The 21,474-nt window shown below is 41.4% G+C and overlaps 1 protein-coding gene across 3 annotated transcripts in view; it reads right to left on the reverse strand.

Moving 5' to 3' along the window:
- Positions 1-16,346: 16,346 nt before the first annotated feature.
- Positions 16,347-21,474, reverse strand: part of ADAMTS6 (ADAM metallopeptidase with thrombospondin type 1 motif 6) — a 303,174-nt gene continuing 298,046 nt past the window's right edge. For all 3 annotated transcript variants that reach the window (XM_059175095.1, XM_059175096.1, XM_059175093.1), the window contains one exon: positions 16,347-19,538. In XM_059175095.1, the coding sequence (XP_059031078.1) occupies positions 19,429-19,538 (110 nt within the window). In that variant the 3' untranslated portion in view covers positions 16,347-19,428. The remainder of the gene's footprint in view (positions 19,539-21,474) is intronic.

Here is a 21,474-nt window from a genome sequence, read left to right on the forward strand (position 1 = left end):
GGGTGCAACATTCGTAAATGGGATTAGTGTTGTTATAAAAGCTTCCTTGCCTCATCTACTATGTGAGGATACGGCGAGAAGGCTCCAGTTATGAACCAGAAAGACAGGCCTCACCAGAAACTGAACACGCTAAGACCTCGATCTCGAGCTTTCAGCCTCCAGAACTGTGAGAAGTAAATTTCTCGTTTATAAACCATCCATTCTGTAGCATGTTTTTATCAAAGCCTGAACATACTAAGGTCCCAATGGAAAGGAAAATCCCTGGGTCACAGACCAAACAATGGGAAAAACCAAGGCATGGATTCCTTAACTGGCCAGCTTCGAGGCAAAGCACAGTAGCTGTTGACGGAAGAGGTAGAAAAAACATACCAACTGTATAATATTGGGACAATATTGTGTGTTTTGGATGAAAAAGGTGCCCCTGTAGTTTCCTTCTCTAGAATAGCCCATGACAAGTTTATTTTCTCTCCAACCTGAAAATCTTCAAGATATTTAAAGATAGGTATAAAGACTAAGAACTCACCTCCAAGCCAAATATTCTCTGGTTAAAGACCTCATTCTTTAATATTAAGTCCTCTCCTATGGTGATTTATATGTTCATTCTCTGGTTTGTCTCTGTCCATTCCTCTCTTGTCCCTAGCACACTCTCCAATACAGGTCTCCCCCACTCCCTGAAAGTGGTGTTCCTATGAAACCCTTCATGAACCAAAATGACATAAAATGAAGGAATCATTGCCATTAATTTACATGGAAAAGTTTTTGAGTGTTCCCAGACCCCAAAAATAATCCCTCTTAGGCTTTTCAGATACCTCCAGACACATCTTGCTAACAAGTGCACAAAATAAATGGTGATAAAGCACAGATACTCACAGACTCAAGTTCAGAGCAATGCGGCTTGATACAGAGGCACTGAGTGCCATTCCCAGGGAGAAATTTGGGGGCAACACTCTCACTGCCTGGAAGCCTCTGTGAAGGCTTGCTGCAAAACAAAAGCTGAGTGTGATTTTGGCTTTTCACCTTTTTTTTTTTTTTTTTTTTGTAAAAGCAAAAAAAAATCCTCTTCGGATTTCTTTCAGTTAGTGAAAACAGGTACTAATGCAGGTCTTCTGGAAGAGTGAAGTGGCATGAGGCAAACTTTTGAACAATGGGGCTCTCTGTACCACGTAATGAGAGGAGTGTTGAGAAGTACTGCATCCCTGGAAAGGAAACGTCTAGGCCTCCTCCCCCCACCAGTACTTGTCTAATACAGATATGAATTTGGGAAAGATCTTTTCTCAAGATATTTTTTAAAATATTTTAAAATATTTTTTAAAAATGTATTTATCTGACAGAGAGAGAGAGAGCACAAGCAGGGGGAACAGAGGGAGAAGCAGGCTCTCCCTTAAGCTAGGAAACTGACATGGGCCTCCATCCCAGAACTCTGGGATCATGACTTGAGCTGAAGGCAAACGTTTAACTGACTGAGGCATCCAGATGCCTCCATAAATATTTTGAAGTACATATCCACTGTCTGTAATTACCATATGTAAGAGAAGTCTCCATAAATATCGCCTTTTTTGTACCATGAACACCCTCCTAGATGCTAGGAGCATATAGATATATTCAGAAAACAGACTACCTTAAAGAGATGGAGGTTCCTAGGTGTCACTTGCTAAACACCAGAGCATCTGATTGTCTTGAAGATTAGAAAGACCTACCTCACACTCTTCCTCTCCTTTTTTGAACTAGAGTATAGAGTCCTACACATGTCTTAATTCATGTAATTCGAGAACCACTTATTGAGTGGCTGTTACCAGCGAGATGCTGTATCAGCTACATTTCAACATTTTCTTTAAGTGATGGTTTGAAAAGCTACTGGTTTACTGCCTGGGCACTGTCCCCACTGCTTGAGGAAAAAAGTCTAAATGCCTTTATTTGACCTGCAAGTCTCTTGAGTTTCTTGGGGTTATGAGAATTGTAAATAGTAGAAATGAACTCAGAGAGGGAGGCAGGAAGGGAGGGAAGAGAGAGAGAAAGAGAGAAAGAAAGAAAGGAAAGGAGGGAGGGAAAAGAAACAAACTCAATCTAATGTAAATTAAAAAAGGAAGGTGTGGTATAAGGATTCAGAAGCATCTCACAGAATAGCAGGAAGGAGGTGCGTCTCACAGGGGACTAGAATAAAACCCTGGGGCACTTCAAGAACTAAGGCAACTTGGGCCCTTGGGCCCTAATGGGCTCACATCTCTGGCTGTCTCTGTGGGTCTGCTTTGTCTCCTTAGATCAGCCTTCTCTGTGGCTCCATGCACATGAGAGAAGATGTCTGCCCCACAGAGCCCAAGTTTACATGTCCCTCTGGTCCAGCCACACCCAGAGACTAGCTGCATCCTTGAATCCCAAATCCACATTCCTTGGGAGTCCCACTGGTGCATCCGGACCAAGGTCCCACCTGATCAGCTCCAGCCAAGGCAGGCAGGCCACATGACCCAGATATCTCACATGATAGATGAGGAGGCTCAAGAAGAGGAGCCGTGCAGACACCCTGAAAGACATCAAATCTATTCCTTCACAATCTAACTTCAAGTCATAATTCCCGTGTGTCTTTTGTTTTCATACATTCACTGTGATCATCTCAAACTGTTTCATCAGGTGTGGCTTCTCACTTTTCAGTCCTGGCTTCTCCGTTCCCTCCTTAAAAACAGAGAGAATAGGGCTGAATCTCAGGATTTGTCAAATGATCTTCTGTAGGACTGATTCTTGGAAGCAGTTTTAGGAGATACTCTAAGATTTGCCAGGATCTTCAGCACCTTTGCTTGAAGGAGAGCCAATGCTGGATTCTTGCAGACATGCTCCAGGGAACAAGGATATACCCTGGAGTATCACTGCAGTCACTAGTTGACAATCATCCCCCAGGAGTGATGATCCAACCACAGGAATATCCAAAGAGCAGCACATATACGCCCCAAGAACTGAGGGGAAGTGGCAGGCCAAGCCCTACATGTGCCTGAGATGCTGATATAGGACCAACTTGAGATTTACCAGAAGCCAAGGCAACAGCCCTGGGACACCAACAACCTCAAGACCTTGCACTTCATGGGATGTCATTTGACACCAACATGTGGAGAAGGTATGTATGAGCTTCACTTTATCTAAGTAAACCATAGCCAGTGATATCAGAGAAGTGCTAAAGGGAGAGGTAGGAAAAACCTCTTCTGACCCCTCATCTAGTACATTTTCTGCCACAGGGTCACTTGTGCCCTCTGGCTGACCTATGCTTTAAGACTTGTTTTAAAGACAGGGCCGTATGGGCTTGCAAGGGGACAGCAGCTAGGTTACTGAGGCATAGGGCATGGAGTACAATGCTGTTTTAGTATTCCAAGGAACAGATGTAAACAAGTGTGATCAGGCCATGGCAACACCATCCAAAGTCCATCTCCCTGGAGGCCTGGACCCATCAACAACAATCCTGTCATCTTGGACAGCTGGTCCACCACACTCAAATGCCAAACCTCTACCGACTGGTAATTTCTGGCTTGTATTTTGTTTTCTTTGGTGAATTGGTTTTTAAATTTGGTATTTAAAAAACAAGTATCTTCTTCTTTGGCTAAACTAGTTGGCTTTCATTTCATTCTTTTTCAGGACAATTAAGTGTTTTGATTGTTCTCTTGCTGATAATCATCTTTGCACAGCCTGGCTGAGCTGGATGGAAGCAGCATTGCCTGTGGGCACCCACAGGGTTTCTAGAGCCATATGCTCATTTTCAGAGATGAAGCTGAGCTGAGCCAGCCACATGTGGAGTCGGTTATTTGCCAACTGTGTTATCTAGTGCCTCAGATGGCGATCTGATCACTAGGGGCAAGTCTTCCCTGTTTTGCACCTGTGGAGGGCCACACATCAGGGACAGCAGAGATATCTGGTGACTGTCTGTTTCTCTGCAGCACAGGACACTGACCTGGGCTGCACTCATTCTTGCTCTGCTGTTCTCCTGCCCCTTTTGGGGAAGGTCTCCATTTCACATCGCTAATTGCTGGTCAACTTGGAATCAAAGCCAAAGCCATGTTGGGCCTTTTTTGGATGTTTGGTAGGAGACACTTGTATCAGAAGAGTCCTGTGAAGGGGGCCAGAGGTCTGAAAAATGCCTTCTTTGGCTGGAAGGCAGGAAACCTAACTCTGGGACTATTTGTACCGTATGACCACAGAAAAGCTGACTCATGTCTTCATAACTCAATTTCTCCTCCTCAAAAATGGGGATGAATCTATCCCTCAAGCTTCCTGAAGCCACTAAGCAGGGCTGGGAGCTGTGTTCAAAAGTACCTGGGGGGCACCTGGGTGGCTCAGTGGGTTAAGGCCTCTACCTTCGGCTCAGGTCATGATACCAGGGTCCTAGGATTGAGCCCCGCTTCGGGCTCTCTGCTCAGTGGGGAACCTGCTTCCTCCTCTCTCTCTTTCTGCCTGCCTCTCTGCCTATTTGTGACCTGTATGTCAAATAAATAAATAAAAATCTTAAAAAAAAAGGACCTGGGCCTTGTGGTACCAAAAAAAAAAAAAAAAAAAAAAAACCCTCCCTGCACATAAATAGGCATGAGTATTCGTTTTGTTACTACTTCTCAACTTCTGGCAGAATCCCATTCCTCTTCTCTTGGACTGAGTGTTTGAAGTACTCAGAGAGCCAGTTTGTCCCTCCCTCTGAATAGACTGCCCACTCATCAAATAATATTTATTGACCAGCCTTATGCACAGGGCATACCACTGGCAGAGTAGACTGCAAACCCTCCGAGCACATGGTGTTTCTAACTCTGTGTTCAGTACAGCAAGTAGAAATTAGCAATCAAGAATAAGTTGAGATTATCATCTTGTGCTATTTTCTGTCTGGCAAGTATGTGCACCCAGGCTTCTGCCACAGGCCTTCTTAGCAAAAAATCCTCTCTCCTTCCCTTTGTCTGCTCCACAGCCCGAGGGACAGCAGCCTGCACTTTGTGGGCGGCAGCAGCTCTCGTAACTGTACCTATTTTGGGCAGACACTGAGGGAAGAGATGAGAATTCCTGTAGAGTTACATCGAGAAAGCAGGGATCTGCCCCAGATTTAGCAATTTACACATCTCAAGTAGAAAAAGAAAAATTCTGAATTTTGAAATAGAAAAGAAAACCAAGAACAGTGGAGGATGATGTACCTATATGAGTTAAGGAAGAAAGTTGAGGGATTGGGTTATGGTGATTAACGTTCCTCCACTACAGGTTTGGATACCCCCATCTGTTTGAAGCAATGGTTTTTCCTCTTGATGCTCTGGCAAGAGCTCCAGGATTTTCCCATGAGCTCATAAGGATGGGCTTTTTTCATTAGTCTAGATAAATTTGGATGCGGCAAGATTTCACAATGCAATCTCAGAATAGTCACCCTCACTCAGCTAGAACCTGGCTTACGAGATTGGGAAGCCAAACATGTGGCAGAAGAGAACATTCTATCTAAGGCAACATTTTCAGGAAGCATTTCCCCTTATTGGGGAAGGGAGGGAGAGGGTTACGGAGACACGGAAATGAAGGGAAAGAGAATCACTCCATTGCTACTCAGAATATGTGCTAACAAGTCAACATTTCGTTGTTTTTAGTGGGATATGTCCTTCCAGTGCACACAAATGAACATCCAAAATGGAAGTCATCCATATAGTGTCTATTCTGGACAAGACAATCTCATGGCAAAAGGAAAAAAGAAAGAGCTAACCACCAAAAACCAGGATATGAAGTGTATCACATATGTTCAAATTCCATTTCCTAAATACAGTGAGTCATATGACCAAGCCCAAAGTCAATGCACAGGGAGCAAAGTGTTTCATAGCAGGGACCACTTTAAGTCACATGGCAAAGGGCAATATGGGGAAACTGGGGAGCAGCTGGGAACAACAATACATTCTGCCACAGCCCTGTATCATAAGCCACTTATCTAGCTAGTGTAGTCTTATCCCGTGGGCTCAGGATCTTTTCCCAATATCTGCACAGTGCTTCAGAAGATGGCAAGTCCTTTCTTTTTTTTAAAATTGTAGTTCGAAATATGTAACATAAAATTTACAACTTAACCAGTTTTATGCACACATTTCAGTAGCATAAGCATCACCATCATCTATCTCCAGAACTTTTCCATTCTCTCCAACTGAAACTCTGTGCCCGTTAAAATTAACTTTTTACTCCTTCTCCCCCAAGCCCCTGGCAACCATCCTTCCACTTTCTGTCTCTCTGAATTTGACTACTCTCAGTACCTCATATGAGTGGAATCATACAGTACTTGCTTGACTAGCTTATTTCACTTAGCCTAACGTCGTCAAGTTTCATCCATGTTGTAGCGTAATCAGAATTCTCTTCCTTTTTAAGGCCAAATAATATTCCGTTGTAAGATAAGCCGCATTTTGTTTATTTATCTGTTAATAGACAGGTTGCTCTCACCTTTTGACTATTGTGAATAATGCTGCTATGAACACAGGTGTAACAAATATCCCTTGGAGTCTGTGTTTTCTTTTTTTTCCTTCTTTTTTTTTTTTTTGTAAGGATTTTTTTTTTTTTTTAACAGAATTTTATTCTTAAATCTACAATGGAATTTAAGACAACACTTCATTCCAGCTCTAGGTGGCAACAGATGCTATGACAGGAAATCCAGATGTTTAAACAGGAATGGAATTAAGGATCACCATTGTCTCAGGCACAAGAAATGGCTTCTTTTTGCCAGATTTCTTAATTTCCACCTGTGGTCAGAAGGCCTTCCCTATGGACTTCCACCTTTGATTTTAGAGTTGCTTTTGCTCCTCCTTCTGTTTCTGCTTGAATGCCGCATCTTCCTCGTCCATCTCCTGGGCCTCTTTCTTGGGTTGTATCAGAAGTTTTTTGCCACTTTCGCAGCTGGAGTGACGCCTGCCTCCCCTTCCCCAGACCCTGCCACCGGGAGCCTTGGAGTCTCTTTCAGTTTTTGGAGGTATATACTCAATTGTGGAATTCTTGACACATAAGATAAGTCTACATTGACTTTCTGAGCAAAGGCCATCCAGTTTTTCATGGATGGCCACCTTGGTCATCCCTACAGTTGCAGTAGGCAGGGACTTCTGCTCTTGGATTTCTCTGTTTTCCCCAGAACCACCTATTCAGTCCCTCAGCCTTCTTCTTCTGATGAGTACTGAGTATTTCAGGGTTTGGCTGACTCACTCTCTTTTCTACATACCACTGACGACAGGTGGAGGCAAAGTTAGAAGCTGTATCAACCTGTGGGCTGAACCAGACTTTTCTTCAGGTATTATTCTTCAGTATTGATGGCAGAAAATTATCCTGCCTCTCTAGTTTGCTGCTGGTAAGTTTTTTTGTTTCTTTGTTTGTTTTTTATTCTTTTCTGTTCTTGTTGGTTTTATTTTGTTAGACAAGAGGGGAAGAGAGCTTCTATCTTATTGCTTCATTCTGTCATCTTATCCTAGAAAACGGTTCCTTCAATTTTTGCTTAAAATTGTAATTTACCTTCTATAGCATTTCTGGGGTGTGACCTGGCTAAAATATTGTTTTAAACTTATTTGTAGGCAATCACATTTTTCATAGACTGTCAACATAGTAAAAAAGTTCATTTTAATTACACTAACAACTCTCACTAGGAGCTGTTACAATTTCCTTTCTATGGCAAAGCCAGTTCTGTGTGTTTGAATACCTTTGCTTTCATGAATAATTCAAGAAGGCAGTCAATAAAGATGAGTAATTGTTCATATGCAATTGGGGGTAAAATGATGGGAGATTATTCATGCTTTTCTCAACAGAACTATGATATCATTTGGCCAGGCTTCTTCAGGCTCCCTTGCAATGCAAGAAGACTTTGAGGGTTATTTACACAAATCTCTGCTCTAAACCTGGATGGAACTAAATAAAGCATTTCTTAGACTGTTAGATACATGCTCAACAGGTTCTGCAGACCTCAGCAAGGGAAGCTTTAAATGATTAGTTCCCAAATATCGGGCTGCACACTCAGGCATGCTAACCCCAGATGAGGCCTTTAGAGACCTAATAGAGTCCCTTAGTCCTACCAAAAGCTGATCTGCCTTTGCAGCAGAGGCAGCTTCCAGTAGACACACAAAAATACTGCGGATTAGGGCGCCTGGGTGGCTCAATCAGTTAAGCGTCTGCCTTCGACTCGTGTCATGATCTGTGGGTCCTGGGATCAAGTCCCACATCAGGCTCCCTGCTTCACGGGAAGCCTGGTTCTCTCTCTGCCTCTGCCTCCCTCTCAATCTCTCTCTGTCTCTCATGAATAAATAAAATCTTAAAAAAAAAATACTGCAGATTGTGTCTGCCTCCTTGGTGCTAGTGTATGGAGTGTGGCTCAGTTCTGGCTGCTGCGTCAGAAGGGAAAATTTTGGGTAGTCACTGAACACTCTTCTTCCTTGAAACTGACATATCAGCAGAAATGGCCTCTCCTCTTGCCTAGCTGCTGGCTCTTCTGTGTGTGCTGGAAATGCTGTCATTGTCTTACAGATAAAGGGAGCCATGGACACTTAGAGACAGGCAAAGTGGAAAGGTAAGAGAGGAGCTCCTAGTCCTCCAGGACCTTGTAGCAGAGTGGACTTCACTCTGGAACTGTCTTGCCCTTAGTGTTTAAATCACTTGTTTAGTAATTACAAGTTTTATTTGAAAATATGTTAAATACAAAAATAAGGACAATGTAGGGACATCTACTAAAGTGAAGTGGAATGTATTCACTTTTTTTGTAGTTAAAATGTACCTTCTTTTAGAAAGGTACCTTTTATGGTAATAACAACTGATAGATTTCTTTTCTTTTTTTTTTTTTCCCCCAAAATATCCTTACTTGGCAAAGTAAGATGTTAGCAATTCTACATCAGTCTCCAAAGTAGTTTTGAAATTTTACTGGTCCATGAAATCTGGAAGTCTGGGAATCACTGCACTCACTTGAGAAAAACTCATTCTTGGACTAGGACTCAGAATTGGTTTTTAGCCCAATTGCTTTCCTTTCTGGCTACTCTTTACATACAAGACTTATGAGTCCAACTCTTGGACTTATGAGTCCAAGCCCCTCACTTGGCTTCTTGCTTAGAAAGAAGACAAGGGAAAGAAAAAGGTAGTTCACTAAGCTTTAATTTTTTTGACTGTGACATCGCTACACTATTGCGCGCGCTCTCTCTCTCTCTCTCTCTCTCTCCCTCTCCATACACCCTCCTGCACACCGTCTCCCCACATACACCAACACATGCATGCACAGAAACACACACACACTTTCTATGGGGATGAGCGCTTTTCTCACCTGTATTCATCATTTGTTAGAATTTGCTGTACTTGTTGTATTGCTCTTTCTCCACTACCCCATTTAAAAAAATCAAGTGCTGGAAAGCTATATGCTAATATCACTACACTTCCCTACAAAAATAACTTTTAATTGCACATTTGATTCCACAGTTGAGACTGGTTACAGTTAATTACTAATGGTTACAGCTGGAAATTTTGCAATGGCGTTGGAGACTGAAGGGGAAGTTTGAGAGAAGTTTCGTCAACCAGGGTAGCTTTTGATGTGCTGATAGTAAAAAAAATAAAAGTATATATACATATATATGTATATATACTTTTTTTATATGTGTGTGTATATATATATATATATATGGCTGAAATCATATATATATATATATATGGCTGAAATCATTTGCAGCAACAAGGCAGTTACACCAAGGAATGCGTCTGATGCAACTAAGGCTCAAAGCAGCCATGGTCAGAGTGGCCAAAGGAGGATTTGAGGATTTGTTTTCTCCATGAGTTACTTGTTTTTGTAACAGTCTTCTGGGACCAACAAGCAAAGACCTGGATGTTCCTTTTCCCAAATGCAATTTGCAACAGAGAAGCAGTACAGGCACTGGTGGTAGAAGAGTTGTTTTCTATAAATCCTGGTCTTCTGCAGGTCTGCTAGGCTCAACTTGCCAGAAAAGGAATCTCTCAGCGTTTCCCAGTACCCCCTGCCCCCTCCACCCCGTTTCTTCCTCTAGAAAATCAATAATGATGGGATGACAAGATAAGGGACAGAATGCACCTATAATCCTGCCTGGAATAGAGCCCATAATAGGTGCATGTGACGTGGTGTACCCAAGTATGATTACTTTCCCCAAGTTTGATGACAGTATTGAGCAAATTTAATTTGATGATGAAAATATAAATATCTTATTATAGTTCTTAGTCATTTTTTAAAAAAGAGTCTTTATCTTCTAGAGATAGATTCCAAAGTATTTAAAGATGAAATGACGTGATGTCTGCTAAAAGAAGCCACAGTAGAGAAGAAGAGTAGATGGAAACAAGATTGGACATGTTGATCACTGTGGAAACTGAGTGAAGGAGGCATCGTTTAAACTATTCTCTCTACTTTTGCATAGGTTTGAAATTTTCCAGCATAAATAAGAAACAAACAAAAGTTGGCAATTTCTTGCCTAAAGTAAAGAACATTAAATTACATTATTTTCAGCAGCACAAGAAACACTTCTCACCCCTCCGCATCCTCTGCTCTTATAGAGGACACTGTATGGAATAAATACATTATCACTCATTCTTTTCTTCATTGGAACTCCCTGAAAGGACCTTATCTCTCTGTTTTATAAGGGTTTTTCTCCTAGTCAATTATCAGCAATTAAATTATTATGAAGTTGACAAAAAAAGATCAATCTGGTTAAACTATTTGGGGCAAAAATGTAAACTTGTTTAAAGTGAAGTTTTCTTGATTCATAGTGACAATGGACTCCCACAGTGTCCCTGACCATGGCTGTCATTGTTAATATGGAGAAACAAGAATTTCTGGCCACCCAAGAAGGCCTTTTAAAGTTGTTTAGGGAGAGAAGATATGAATTTAACATGATTTGGTTTTGGGGAGGGGGGTTAAAAATTGTGGATTTTAAGGCATGTTCCAGCAAAAAGATTGGGAAGGTTTTTTGATTTGTGTCTTGATATATATGAATAGTTAATTTGTAAAAAAAAAAAAAAACCCACAGTGAAAAAATCACACTTCAAAGTTAAACAGCTATCTTCTTCCAAAGCCATTCTCTCAGAATTCCTTAAGATGGTAGTCTCCCCACATGTTTTAAGTATCTGTTTACACATCATTAGCAATTTCTTTGAAAACCATAGGAGGAAAACAGGCCAAGGAGGAAGACCCTGGGAACTGGATTGTTAGCCCGACAACACAGCCAGTTAATCTTGCAATTATCATTTCGCAGGTTCGTCTCGCAATTATCATTTAAGCAAATGGGAAATGCTTCAAGCTACACAAATGGAACACACGTAGATTTGTGTAAGTCAGGGCACATCTGTAGGGATGCTGACTCAGTGATGAAGAGGCATATTTCCAAGTCTTGCACACTCAGCCATAGCTTCATTAATGTTGCTGACAGACCTTGGTTAATTAGCCCTGTGGAAGGACAGTTTTTGTTTTGTTTGGTTTGGTTTTGTTTTTTCTCCAGAGACTCCAGGAAGGAGAATTCTCTAAGGCTAGCTGTTTGCTAACTTCAGGGTCTGAGAAGTGGTTTGGCTTCCTGGATGGAAGGGTTACTCATTCCAGGGAGGTCAGAGATCTTTCTTCTCCCTAACAGATAACATGCCATTTAGGTGGTCCAGTTTTCCAGCTAATTTTAGAATTTGCAGTAGTAAAACGTTTAGTGAAGTGTACATTTTAAGTCGGATTATAAAGCAATGCCTATAGTTTTTAGACAAAACACCAGCACTTTTGTATACAAACAAGTGAAATCTTTTAAAATAGTCACTCAAAGTGTATTTGGAGCTCCTTTTGTGGTATCGCCTGGGGTCAGTTTGTAAGGCACAGTAAGTATTTGTTGCCAAAATGATTATATGTAGATTACTCACCAGATCTGGTTTTCAGCTTTTGCAAAATGCAAATGGATTCTACCCTGGGAGATTTAACAAATTAAAAGCTATCTTGAATGATGATTTTACTCTCAAGGTGAGTACAGGGTAATCTCCAGTAATTACTCTGAGGGAGAAAATTCTCATCTGGAGTGTTAAATTCTAATGCATTGATTTTAAAAAGTCAGGGTCACCAGCCTGCCTCCGTTGAAAGAGCTTACAGCTCTTGATCCGGTTAGGTGTAGAGATTACTTAAAAATGAAAAAATAAATAAACCTAAAGAAAAGCCAGACATGAGAGATGGTTGGTGCATGTAGTTTCTCCAGTTGAGATCAGATGGGGGTTGAAATAAAAGTGTGTCTCCCACTATTTCCCTCCAGCAAGTCTGTCACATTGGTGGGAAGTTGGACCCTAAGCATAGTAGGTAATGACAACTTACTAGCCCAGCCTACATTCAGAAAATCTTCAAAACTAAATGTGGCTCTAAGTTATTATCTTGTTTTAAAAGTTCAATATATACTTTCTCTTTTTAATCTCAAAAGATTTAATTTCTCAACTTTGCTTTTTTTTTTTTTTTGTTCTCAAGTTTTAAACAATGAATCATATTATTTCTTATTGCAATTAGGTTGGCTGAAATATCTTCTAGTTTCGCTACCCACTTTAATTCAAACTCATATTTTAGCCACTTTTGTAGGTGTTTTTCAGTAAGTCAGATAATATTCTTTTATATAGTTATTATCTAGATACCTAGGACAATTTCCCAGATACATTTTTTTGAAGTTGAGTTGTCCTCCTTGGTTTTTGTATTTAGATACACAGTACCAGGTGATTTTTTTTTTAATATTTTATTTATTTATTTGACAGAGATCACAAGTAGGCAGAGAGGCAGGCAGAGAGAGAGAGAGAGAGAGAGAGAGGGAAGCAGGCTCCCTGCTGAGCAGAGAGCCCGACATGGGGCTCGTTCCCAGAACCCTGAAATCATGACCTGAGCCGAAGGCAGCGGCTTAACCCACTGAGCCACCCAGGCGCCCCGAGGTGATTTTTATATTTACAAAACTATACCCCCTCTAAAACAGGAACTTAATGTCTAATCATTTACATCAGATTCATTTGAATCATTAAAAACAAAATACCCAAATTGTTGATGGGGAAGAGAACAGTAAGTGTTGTGATTGTCTTTCGACCACACAAACATTTCTTAGTGTACTGAAACTTTAGTTTTCCTTCTCCTCAGGAGTTGGGGCAGAGGGGCAGAGGCACATGAGGTCCATCTCACCAGGCTGATTCAGGCCAGTGCAGCTGCTGGCCTGGGCACAAGCGTGGGCGGCCACCTGTGGCTCCCAGCACAGCTGTTTGGTAGAAGGCCAGCCAAAGCCCAGTCGGTGGGGTGGAGGCAGGTGGCCAGTTGGGCGGCCAGTACATTCTGGCATGGGCTGAAAGAACACCTGGTTCCACTCTGTAGACCCACCGCAGAAGGTCAAGGAATTTGTTTGCTGGCAGCCACCTGATGGTCTAACTCTGACTGAAACAGAGAAACCCACCTTTCTTGAAACTTACCCGAAGCCAACACAGGAATCATTCTGCTCCAGTTGTGTTGAAATAGGTCAGTGAGGCCATCTGGCATGTCTGGAAATGGTGTGGGGGGCTGTCAGACAGGAACATGCTCTGTGATTCAAAACAGGACATTTCAGGGGAGGTGAGAGCGTTCTCTTTTATTTGGCCGCTAACTGCCATTGCAGACACCATCCACCCTTGAATATCTCTGACCATCATTTTCCTCCTCTTCCCATGAACTCTAACTACATGCTTAGAAACCACTTTGGGTCCCCATGTATAATTTTATCACCAGACCTAGGAACTTTCATAGGGAACATCACCACCTACAGAGACAGGAGCCCTAAGTTCACCCTTTCCTGACCCCTGAAGTCCCACCCAAGGCCTCAGGCCCACTGCTTCCCAGGAAAAAGAACCCATTTCCTTTGGTTTGGTGAGTCACTTTCTCTCCGGTAGAGGAGCGTCCTTCCAAATTTCCCAGTCCCAGATGTAGACCAGGCCATGTGCCAAAGACGTAACACTGGCCTCACTGGTTCTGTGACCCTTGACAACTTACTCAACCTCTCTAAGCCTCAGTTTTGGAATTTGTAACTAGGGATTAACAGTATTGTCCTCATAGTTTTGTTGTAACCCATCCAGTGAAAGGACATATGTTAAGTGCCTAGCATAGAACATGTGTACAACAGGTACTCAGCAAATATTGGTAATATAAATGAATGACCATGGTTGATGCCACTCTCTAGACACAAAGAGGCCACACCTGGTCTGGACTGGCTCTGGGCTAGAACTTCCTGCTGATATCTTTGCTTAGGATTTCAAAGGACTCATCTCACAATTATTGCCCGAGCCCATAAAGTAGCCTGCTATGCACAAAAGCCCTTGTTGGGGGCACAGATCAGGCCTTTCCAAGAATTGCACTGGCCTTGAGCTAGGAGAAACCTCTACTGTGGAGCCTTTGACCTGAAGAAGGTAGTCTGACTTCTGGGAGGCCTGTAGCTGGTGGGATAACTTGCCCCTCTGATGTGAAACATCTCTAAGGTAATGTATCCAAGCCAAGGTCCAAGAAGAGATCTCTGGATTGAATTTCACAAAACTTAAAGACTAGAGCAATGAAATCTTGACCTGTCAGGCACCATGTTCTGTGTCCTGAGGTGAATGGGAATATTCAGGCTCCCTAATACCTGAACTCTGGACATCAGGTACTATTACCCTTGTGTGACTGCACAGTGTTATTCCAGTATAGATAGATACTGCCCTGGAAATTGTCTTTCATCATCTATGCAGCTCAAGACCTTCAGTGGGCTAATAGAAATCATCAACCAAGAGACAATACAAACATAACCTTGGTTCCCCACAGAGTGAAGCCAGCCCTCAAACTACAGTTTGATTTCAGGCCTCAGATACTATCTGTGGATGAAATGAGGAATAAAAAATGCTAGAAATAACCCTCTGAGAAAAAGGTGCAAGACCATTTTCCTTTCAAGTTACAGTTTGGAGTTTTCAAGTCTGAGGTACAAAGCCATTGTGAACAGCTGTTCTTTTTGAAAACATGTTAGTTTATTCCACACATTCTGATGATATGAATGTGACAGAATTCCAAACACAGCTTATCTGTCACTTTTTCATTCAGGTACTAATCTTTTCTCTTTCTTGCAACCACCTATTTAGAATTTTCCAGGCCTCCTGGACTGTGACTTTGTTTTTCCTCCCTGAATTACATTTTCCCTCTTTCTTTTAAAAGTAATGAATATTATCCTAGTCACACCAATTCACACGTTTTTGTTACAAAGATCAATACCCAACTTTCTTCCTAATTCACCTGAAAAAAAAAAAAATGTCACCTGGCCTTTTGGAGCATAAACGCTCAAGGATGATCCTAGTGCTCTTAGGAGAGTGGCAGAGATCTCCACAAGGGTGGATTGTCCTTGGATCAGGGCCCTAAGTAGGAAAGAACCCTTTAGATATTTCAAAGGGAGAAAACAGTTAACTGGAAGCTTAAAAACAACTGTAAACAAACAGACTCACATCTGAGGAATCTAAGCTAAGGCAAACCTTATTTCTCATTATTTCCCCCTTCCCAACCTCTAGCAGAACTACCCTTTGCAAATCCAGTGGGAAGATGATACAGCTGGTCCCACAGTCTTCTCATTCACTGAGCCTTCATAATACTCCAGCCCCTTTTGACTCCTAGAATGACCCTGAAGAAATACTCTCCAAGACTATTTAATCATCGCACCTGATTTCTTCTAGTCTATCAAGTTGAATGTGTGGATACGGAGGTAAGCAGACTGAAGCACAACCTGCCTGGGCGTTCCACATCTTCTTATGTAATTGATGAAATTGTCATTATGAACATACTCAAATAGCTAAGCATGCAGGAGGGTTACCTTCATTTTAGTTGCCGAGTTTTAAAAATTGCTGAGTTATCTTTGCGTGTGACAGTATACCCCAGCTCAGCAGTGGCTGAACCATTAGTTTAGCCTGAGAGGAAATGTCTGGAGATGGAAAAATATGCCCCTCATGTTCCTATGCTCCCTATAGAATTTAAGTAGAAAGATCCTTCTACAAGTGTCAATACTTTTGTCCAGCACCTTTTCCACAATGAAATGTCTTGCAACCTCTTCTATGCTAAAGAATTTACATGGAAAGCAAAAGAAAGAGGGAGGCAAAAGAGTCATGGGTCAATCAGGTCTTCCTTTCTAGGGTTAGAATAGCTGACTAGTGGCCTCTGGGGATAGAGATCCACCAGAAATACCCAAAGCCCTTATATTTAATAGTCCTGAAATAAAAATAAATGCAATCTCTGAGGAGGGTAATAAGGATACAACAAATTCTCTCAATCCTGGATACTACCTGGATAATTTGGGTAGTGTAGTGTGGTATTCCAAAGGATAGATTCCTCCTACTGCAAGTTTAACACCAGCTTTTCAGGGAATAGACAACTTTCATCTGAATCATTCTTACAAGCTGAATTTTTATTTTTACTAAATTATCTATGTCAAAAAAAAAAAATCTGTGCCTGGTGTGGAATTTCACTCCATCAAGTGTTACAATGATTTTCTCATTTTCATTACAAGCAGGAGAATGAATGTAGGACAAGTGTTAGGAAACATGGCAATAAATTAGAATATAATTTACAAAAGCAAAAAAAAAAAGTAACAGTGTACCACATTAATACTGAGTATAAAATAATAAGCAACAACTAATCACAATAATACAAAGGTAATTTCATTCTGTATTATTAAGGATACCTATGTGACATTCACTCCAAAAAATTCCTAATGAAATGGACTGTTTGGGGATTCATATTTATCTTAAGGGCTTTAATCAGTTGGGTATATTTACCTTTCCTTTTTCGGCAGGACATTTTGCCAGTGGCAGATACTGCTCTCAGTCATGGGGTACCAGTTTCCTTGGGCCTCCCTAAGTAGTCCACATAGCACAGTACTTTGGAGGGCCTGACATGGTGGCTCAGCCTCCACTGACAATCCTATTGCTATTATTTAGGAAGAGAGCATATCACGTAGTCATGTGGTTGACTGCACAGTTAGCAGCGGTATTGTGATGTGCTGTAGAATATGATTTGTTTCCCCACTCAGGTTTAGTCCTGTTACATGCTGTGCTTGGTTCCTTCTAGCAGAGTCATCTGATGCTGCGCCTGGAAGCCCTCTGCTCCTGGCCTTGAGGCTGGTGCACACTCCTGGGGGAAAACTAGCTGTCCCCTCTTCTACCGTTAGTCAACGGAGCCCAGGGCAACGGTCCTCACAACGTTAGTTTCCAGGTGCGGTGTAGAATAGACTTAAGTCAGTAATGTAAGAAATCTTTTTGGAATACAAACATGAGCTGATATTTATGTTGGGGAAAAACAGATCCTGACAGGAAACCTATGCCTAAAATGCCACAAAAAGTACTCATCTTTTATTTACTTCACCAGGGCATATTAGCACCAAGTTAACTGCTCTTTGCAAGGGATGGAGGGAATTCAGTGCTGGGGCCACGCTGCTCATGGGCTGCCTCCCCTTCACTGAATAGATGGTGCTTTGGCTCGTCTTTTCAGGGCAGTATACAGAGGGGCCCTGGCAATTGTTGTGTATCGTCAGTAGCTTTCTCTGGCAAGCTCAGGGACATGAGCTGTGGTGTTGAGAGAGAAAGCAGGCGAGAAAATAGGGATGACCACGACTGAGTGTGCGGAACAGCCCGTGCTGACTGTCCATAGCAAACCTGAAGTTTAGGTTGGTTTTTGAAGTCTGTGAGTCTCTTTTCCTTTCTGGGAAAAACAAAAACAAAAACAAAAACAAAAACAAAAAAAAACTAACCTCTACCTTAGGTCACGGCGTAGCTTATACACCTGACATGTAGTTTGAGCACACACAGTGACGGGTTTAAGTCAAACATACTCTTTACTGCAAGTAGTATCTTTACAAAGTAGCCATTTGGTTGGAGTTTGAGGTGTTGGTGTAGCACGGTGTACACACCTGTAGGATACAAAGCACATTCATCAAGAACCTGCTGCAAGCTACAAGTGTTCAAGTACAAAATACAAATAAGTACCCTCTTTTTTTCCCTTTTCTTTTGATCCCACCGTTGAAGCTTTTGATGGCCATGACACAAAATTACTTGTGGATAGGAAAAATATGAGCTAGCTGATTTAATTTAGGATTCTGGATTTGATTCTAGAATTTGACTTGCCCAAGAAACTTGGTTTCACATTTGATTGCCATTCAGAGTATCCATAAAAAATACAAAATAGTTGGTTGAGTGACTATTAAAATTATGCTTTATGATCTTTAGGCTTCATGAGTTTTTCTTCTTTGGTTGTTATCCCTTGCCTACTTTAAAACTCACAAAAATAGCACATTTATGTGCAAGCACACTCATCTAACCCACACACTCAAAAGCGCCCGCACACACACACACTTGCTTTCATATAAATAAATGCCCTTCTGCCATATCAAAGAAGGGACATCTGGAACCCATCACAATTGTCAGCAAAAGGGTCTGCCTGGTTGTTACTGAGCCAGTCTATCTTTTGCACGGCATCATTTCAGTAAGCTCAACACGCGTGCAACAGTCCCACGGGGCAGAAGCTGTTCTGTGGCCGGTGAGGATGTCAACACAACTGAGTTGGGGTGAACCAAAGAAGAACTGAGGCATCCTGTGTGATGGCAGCAAAGGGCCTATTTCTTCGGTCTCTACCATACCCCTGGTCTGGCTTCTGCATGAAATCGAAATGTTTTTCTCTTAAAGTTTTAATGGAAATCTCAGCTTCACTTGCACAATGGCAAGTTGGCCACAGTCTTTTAGCACAGGATTTATAGACTCGCACAGCTGCAGTAACTGATGCACTGCCTTCAGCTAATTCCTTCACTGTTGTTCGGTTTAATATAGTTTATATATGGCTCACAGCAGTGTTCAGAACAGGGGGGTTATTCCTAAGGAAATTAAGTGGAATGAAGAAAAATCATATGAAATTTCATTACTTTTGATTTATAATTGCTCCTTAAATTACAGTTAAAAGCCCATTTTAGAATTTCAGTTGTGGTGCTGTTGTAGTGAGATAAAAGTATAGTAAATATTTTTAAGCTATGACTTAAGATTTCTGAATCTTCTTTTACTTCCATAGTTGACCAAGTCATAACAGCTACATTTTAAACAGTTTTAAATACAAATGGATTCAGTGTCATTGCTAAGTCCATAATAAAAATTATCTTAATGGTCCAAGGAGGTAAACAGGCTATTGGATTTACTCGAAAGAACACAGACGTTCCATAGTAAGCAAGTCTCCCTGTGTTGTTTGGATCTCTCTGATCTGGCATTCCCTCCTTAATACCGTGTCCAGCACTTTGGATCAATAAATCCCACTTCACAGAAGTTAAAATAATATTGAAATCCTGTCAGCTAGGGCTGACCAGTGGTTACGTTTTCCACAGGGTAATGCATTTGCAAGGACATTAATCCTCTTCCTCTGGGTGACTCTCTTTGATGGACGCATTTCCACGATGAAATGACAAGACGCTCTCTCTGGCTTTCGGTGGGTCAGTGTCCTTGGCAGGTCTTACAACACATCTGTCTGAAGTATGCTCGACTACAGAACTTGAACTTCAGCACCAGTGGGCAATAAGCCACTTTGTTCACATCTTTGCACTCTATCGAATGGGGGCAGAAAATGGAAAACAATTAGAGGCACATAAACAAGTGCATAAACAAGCCAATGGGACTGTGTGTTTGGTAAGGTCCCCCTTGCACCAGTCCACCTTGGCTTCCACATCCATGTGGTTTTTGTTTTTGTTTTTAAGCATACCCTGTCTGGTACAGCCTACCAGAAACATTCTTTTGATATATTTTAACACAATTAAAAAAAAAAAATGATTGCAAGGCTTTTCTCCCAGACTTTTATAACTATGGTGCATGCCCACTGTGTCTTGAAAGAATTACCATTTGTTGGGATAAGTGATCACTTTAGACAGCTTGGAAACATGAGTCATTTTTCTTACAGCGCTTTTATTGCTTCTTTCTCAAGGGTTATTTTATTCGGCAGTGCAAGGTTATCCAAAATCAAACATGAGTTGCATTGTTTGATACCAAAGTACACATGTCTCAAGAGAATCTCTGCATCTGTGAGGCGTGGGGATGGGCCTGGGTGAATGAAAAGGATTGCTGACAGTGGCCTAGATTCAGCCACTACACTAGACAAAGAGGAAAACTTTGAGGGGTTGGCCTCAAATGGCAGCAGTCTGTGGGTTATGGAAACATGTAGAAATGTCTTTTTTTAATTTGGAAGTGAGACATGGCCTTCTTTTTTCCTATGTGTATTTTCTCCTCAGTGCTAGAGTTGCCACAGTTGAGGTCTGCAGTTCTTGCAGCCAGAAGGTGAATAAATGATTCTTTCTCCATCTCCCCTTGAAGCTGCTTGCAGAAGATGGGGCGAAGGGGCCAGTGTAGAGACAGGCACACCAGTCTTTGATCCTCAGCACCCCTCTCACCACCACATAACCCCGCTACTTCTAATAATGATGTTCTTCTCTAGTCCTCTGGTCACTTTTATCTGGGGATTTTAAAATACTTTGTAAACCTAGTAATTAAATTTCCATATGCCTCCCAGAATCAAAGTTCCACCCTCATTTTTCCAGGTGGTTAACTGAGGCATCCTGGGTAAACTGCTGAAGGTAATTAGAATCAGGCAGAACCCTGGGTGAAGTTCAATGTAACGGGACAGTTTTGTCTTTGCTGCTTGCTGGGTTATTTGTAAGTTTTTTTCCCCTGGCTTCAGAAATGCACTGAAGTTCTAAGAGATCATATACATGGTACAGAAGGCATCTATGAGAAACTTGAGGAATTATATGTGAAGGAATGGGAAAGTTTTCCATTATTATTGAGAAGTAAGGTAACAATTTTATTGATCTCACATTCCAGGCTCTTTCAGTGAAAGACTTAAGTTTTATACGGGAGCCCTCAATCTTCTGTGAATATAAACGCTGTCACCATTGAACTTCTTTACTCACAATTTGACTTACAAAGAGAGAAAAAGTTAGAAATTTGAATAGAAACTTTCCACATTAGGATTCTCAGTAAACCTAAGCTTTGGCTGAAAGAAGGCCAGAGAGACAAGAAAACTTTCTTTAAATGTTGTACTAAAAAAGAAATCAGAAGATATTTTATGAATCAAGTATGAATTTGAGGCAAAAAGATCTCCACATATTTTAATTTGAAGGTCACTTGGCATTTTTTTTCTTCCTTTTCCTCTCTGTCATGACCAGTAAAAAGTAACCCAAACAGGTTTAGACTAAGAATATTTTCATGTTGGTGGGGGGAAGTTTTATCCATGTTACCAAGAGGAATATATTGTCAAGATAAAGCAGTTATTAAAATGATGAGAAGGGCTCCTGGGTGGTTCAGCGGGTGAAGCATCTGCCTTGATCCCAGGGGCCTGGGATCGAGTCCTGCACCAGGCTTTCTGCTCAGCAGGGTGTCTGCTTCTCCTTCACACTTTCCCTCTGTGCTTTCTCTCTCAAATAAATAAATAAAATCTTTTTTTTTTTTAAAACATGAGAAAAGTCAACAAAGTATCATTCATCTTTAATT

Source organism: Mustela lutreola, chromosome 5 (genome assembly GCF_030435805.1).
Source record: "Mustela lutreola isolate mMusLut2 chromosome 5, mMusLut2.pri, whole genome shotgun sequence".
Lineage (NCBI taxonomy): Eukaryota > Metazoa > Chordata > Mammalia > Carnivora > Mustelidae > Mustela > Mustela lutreola.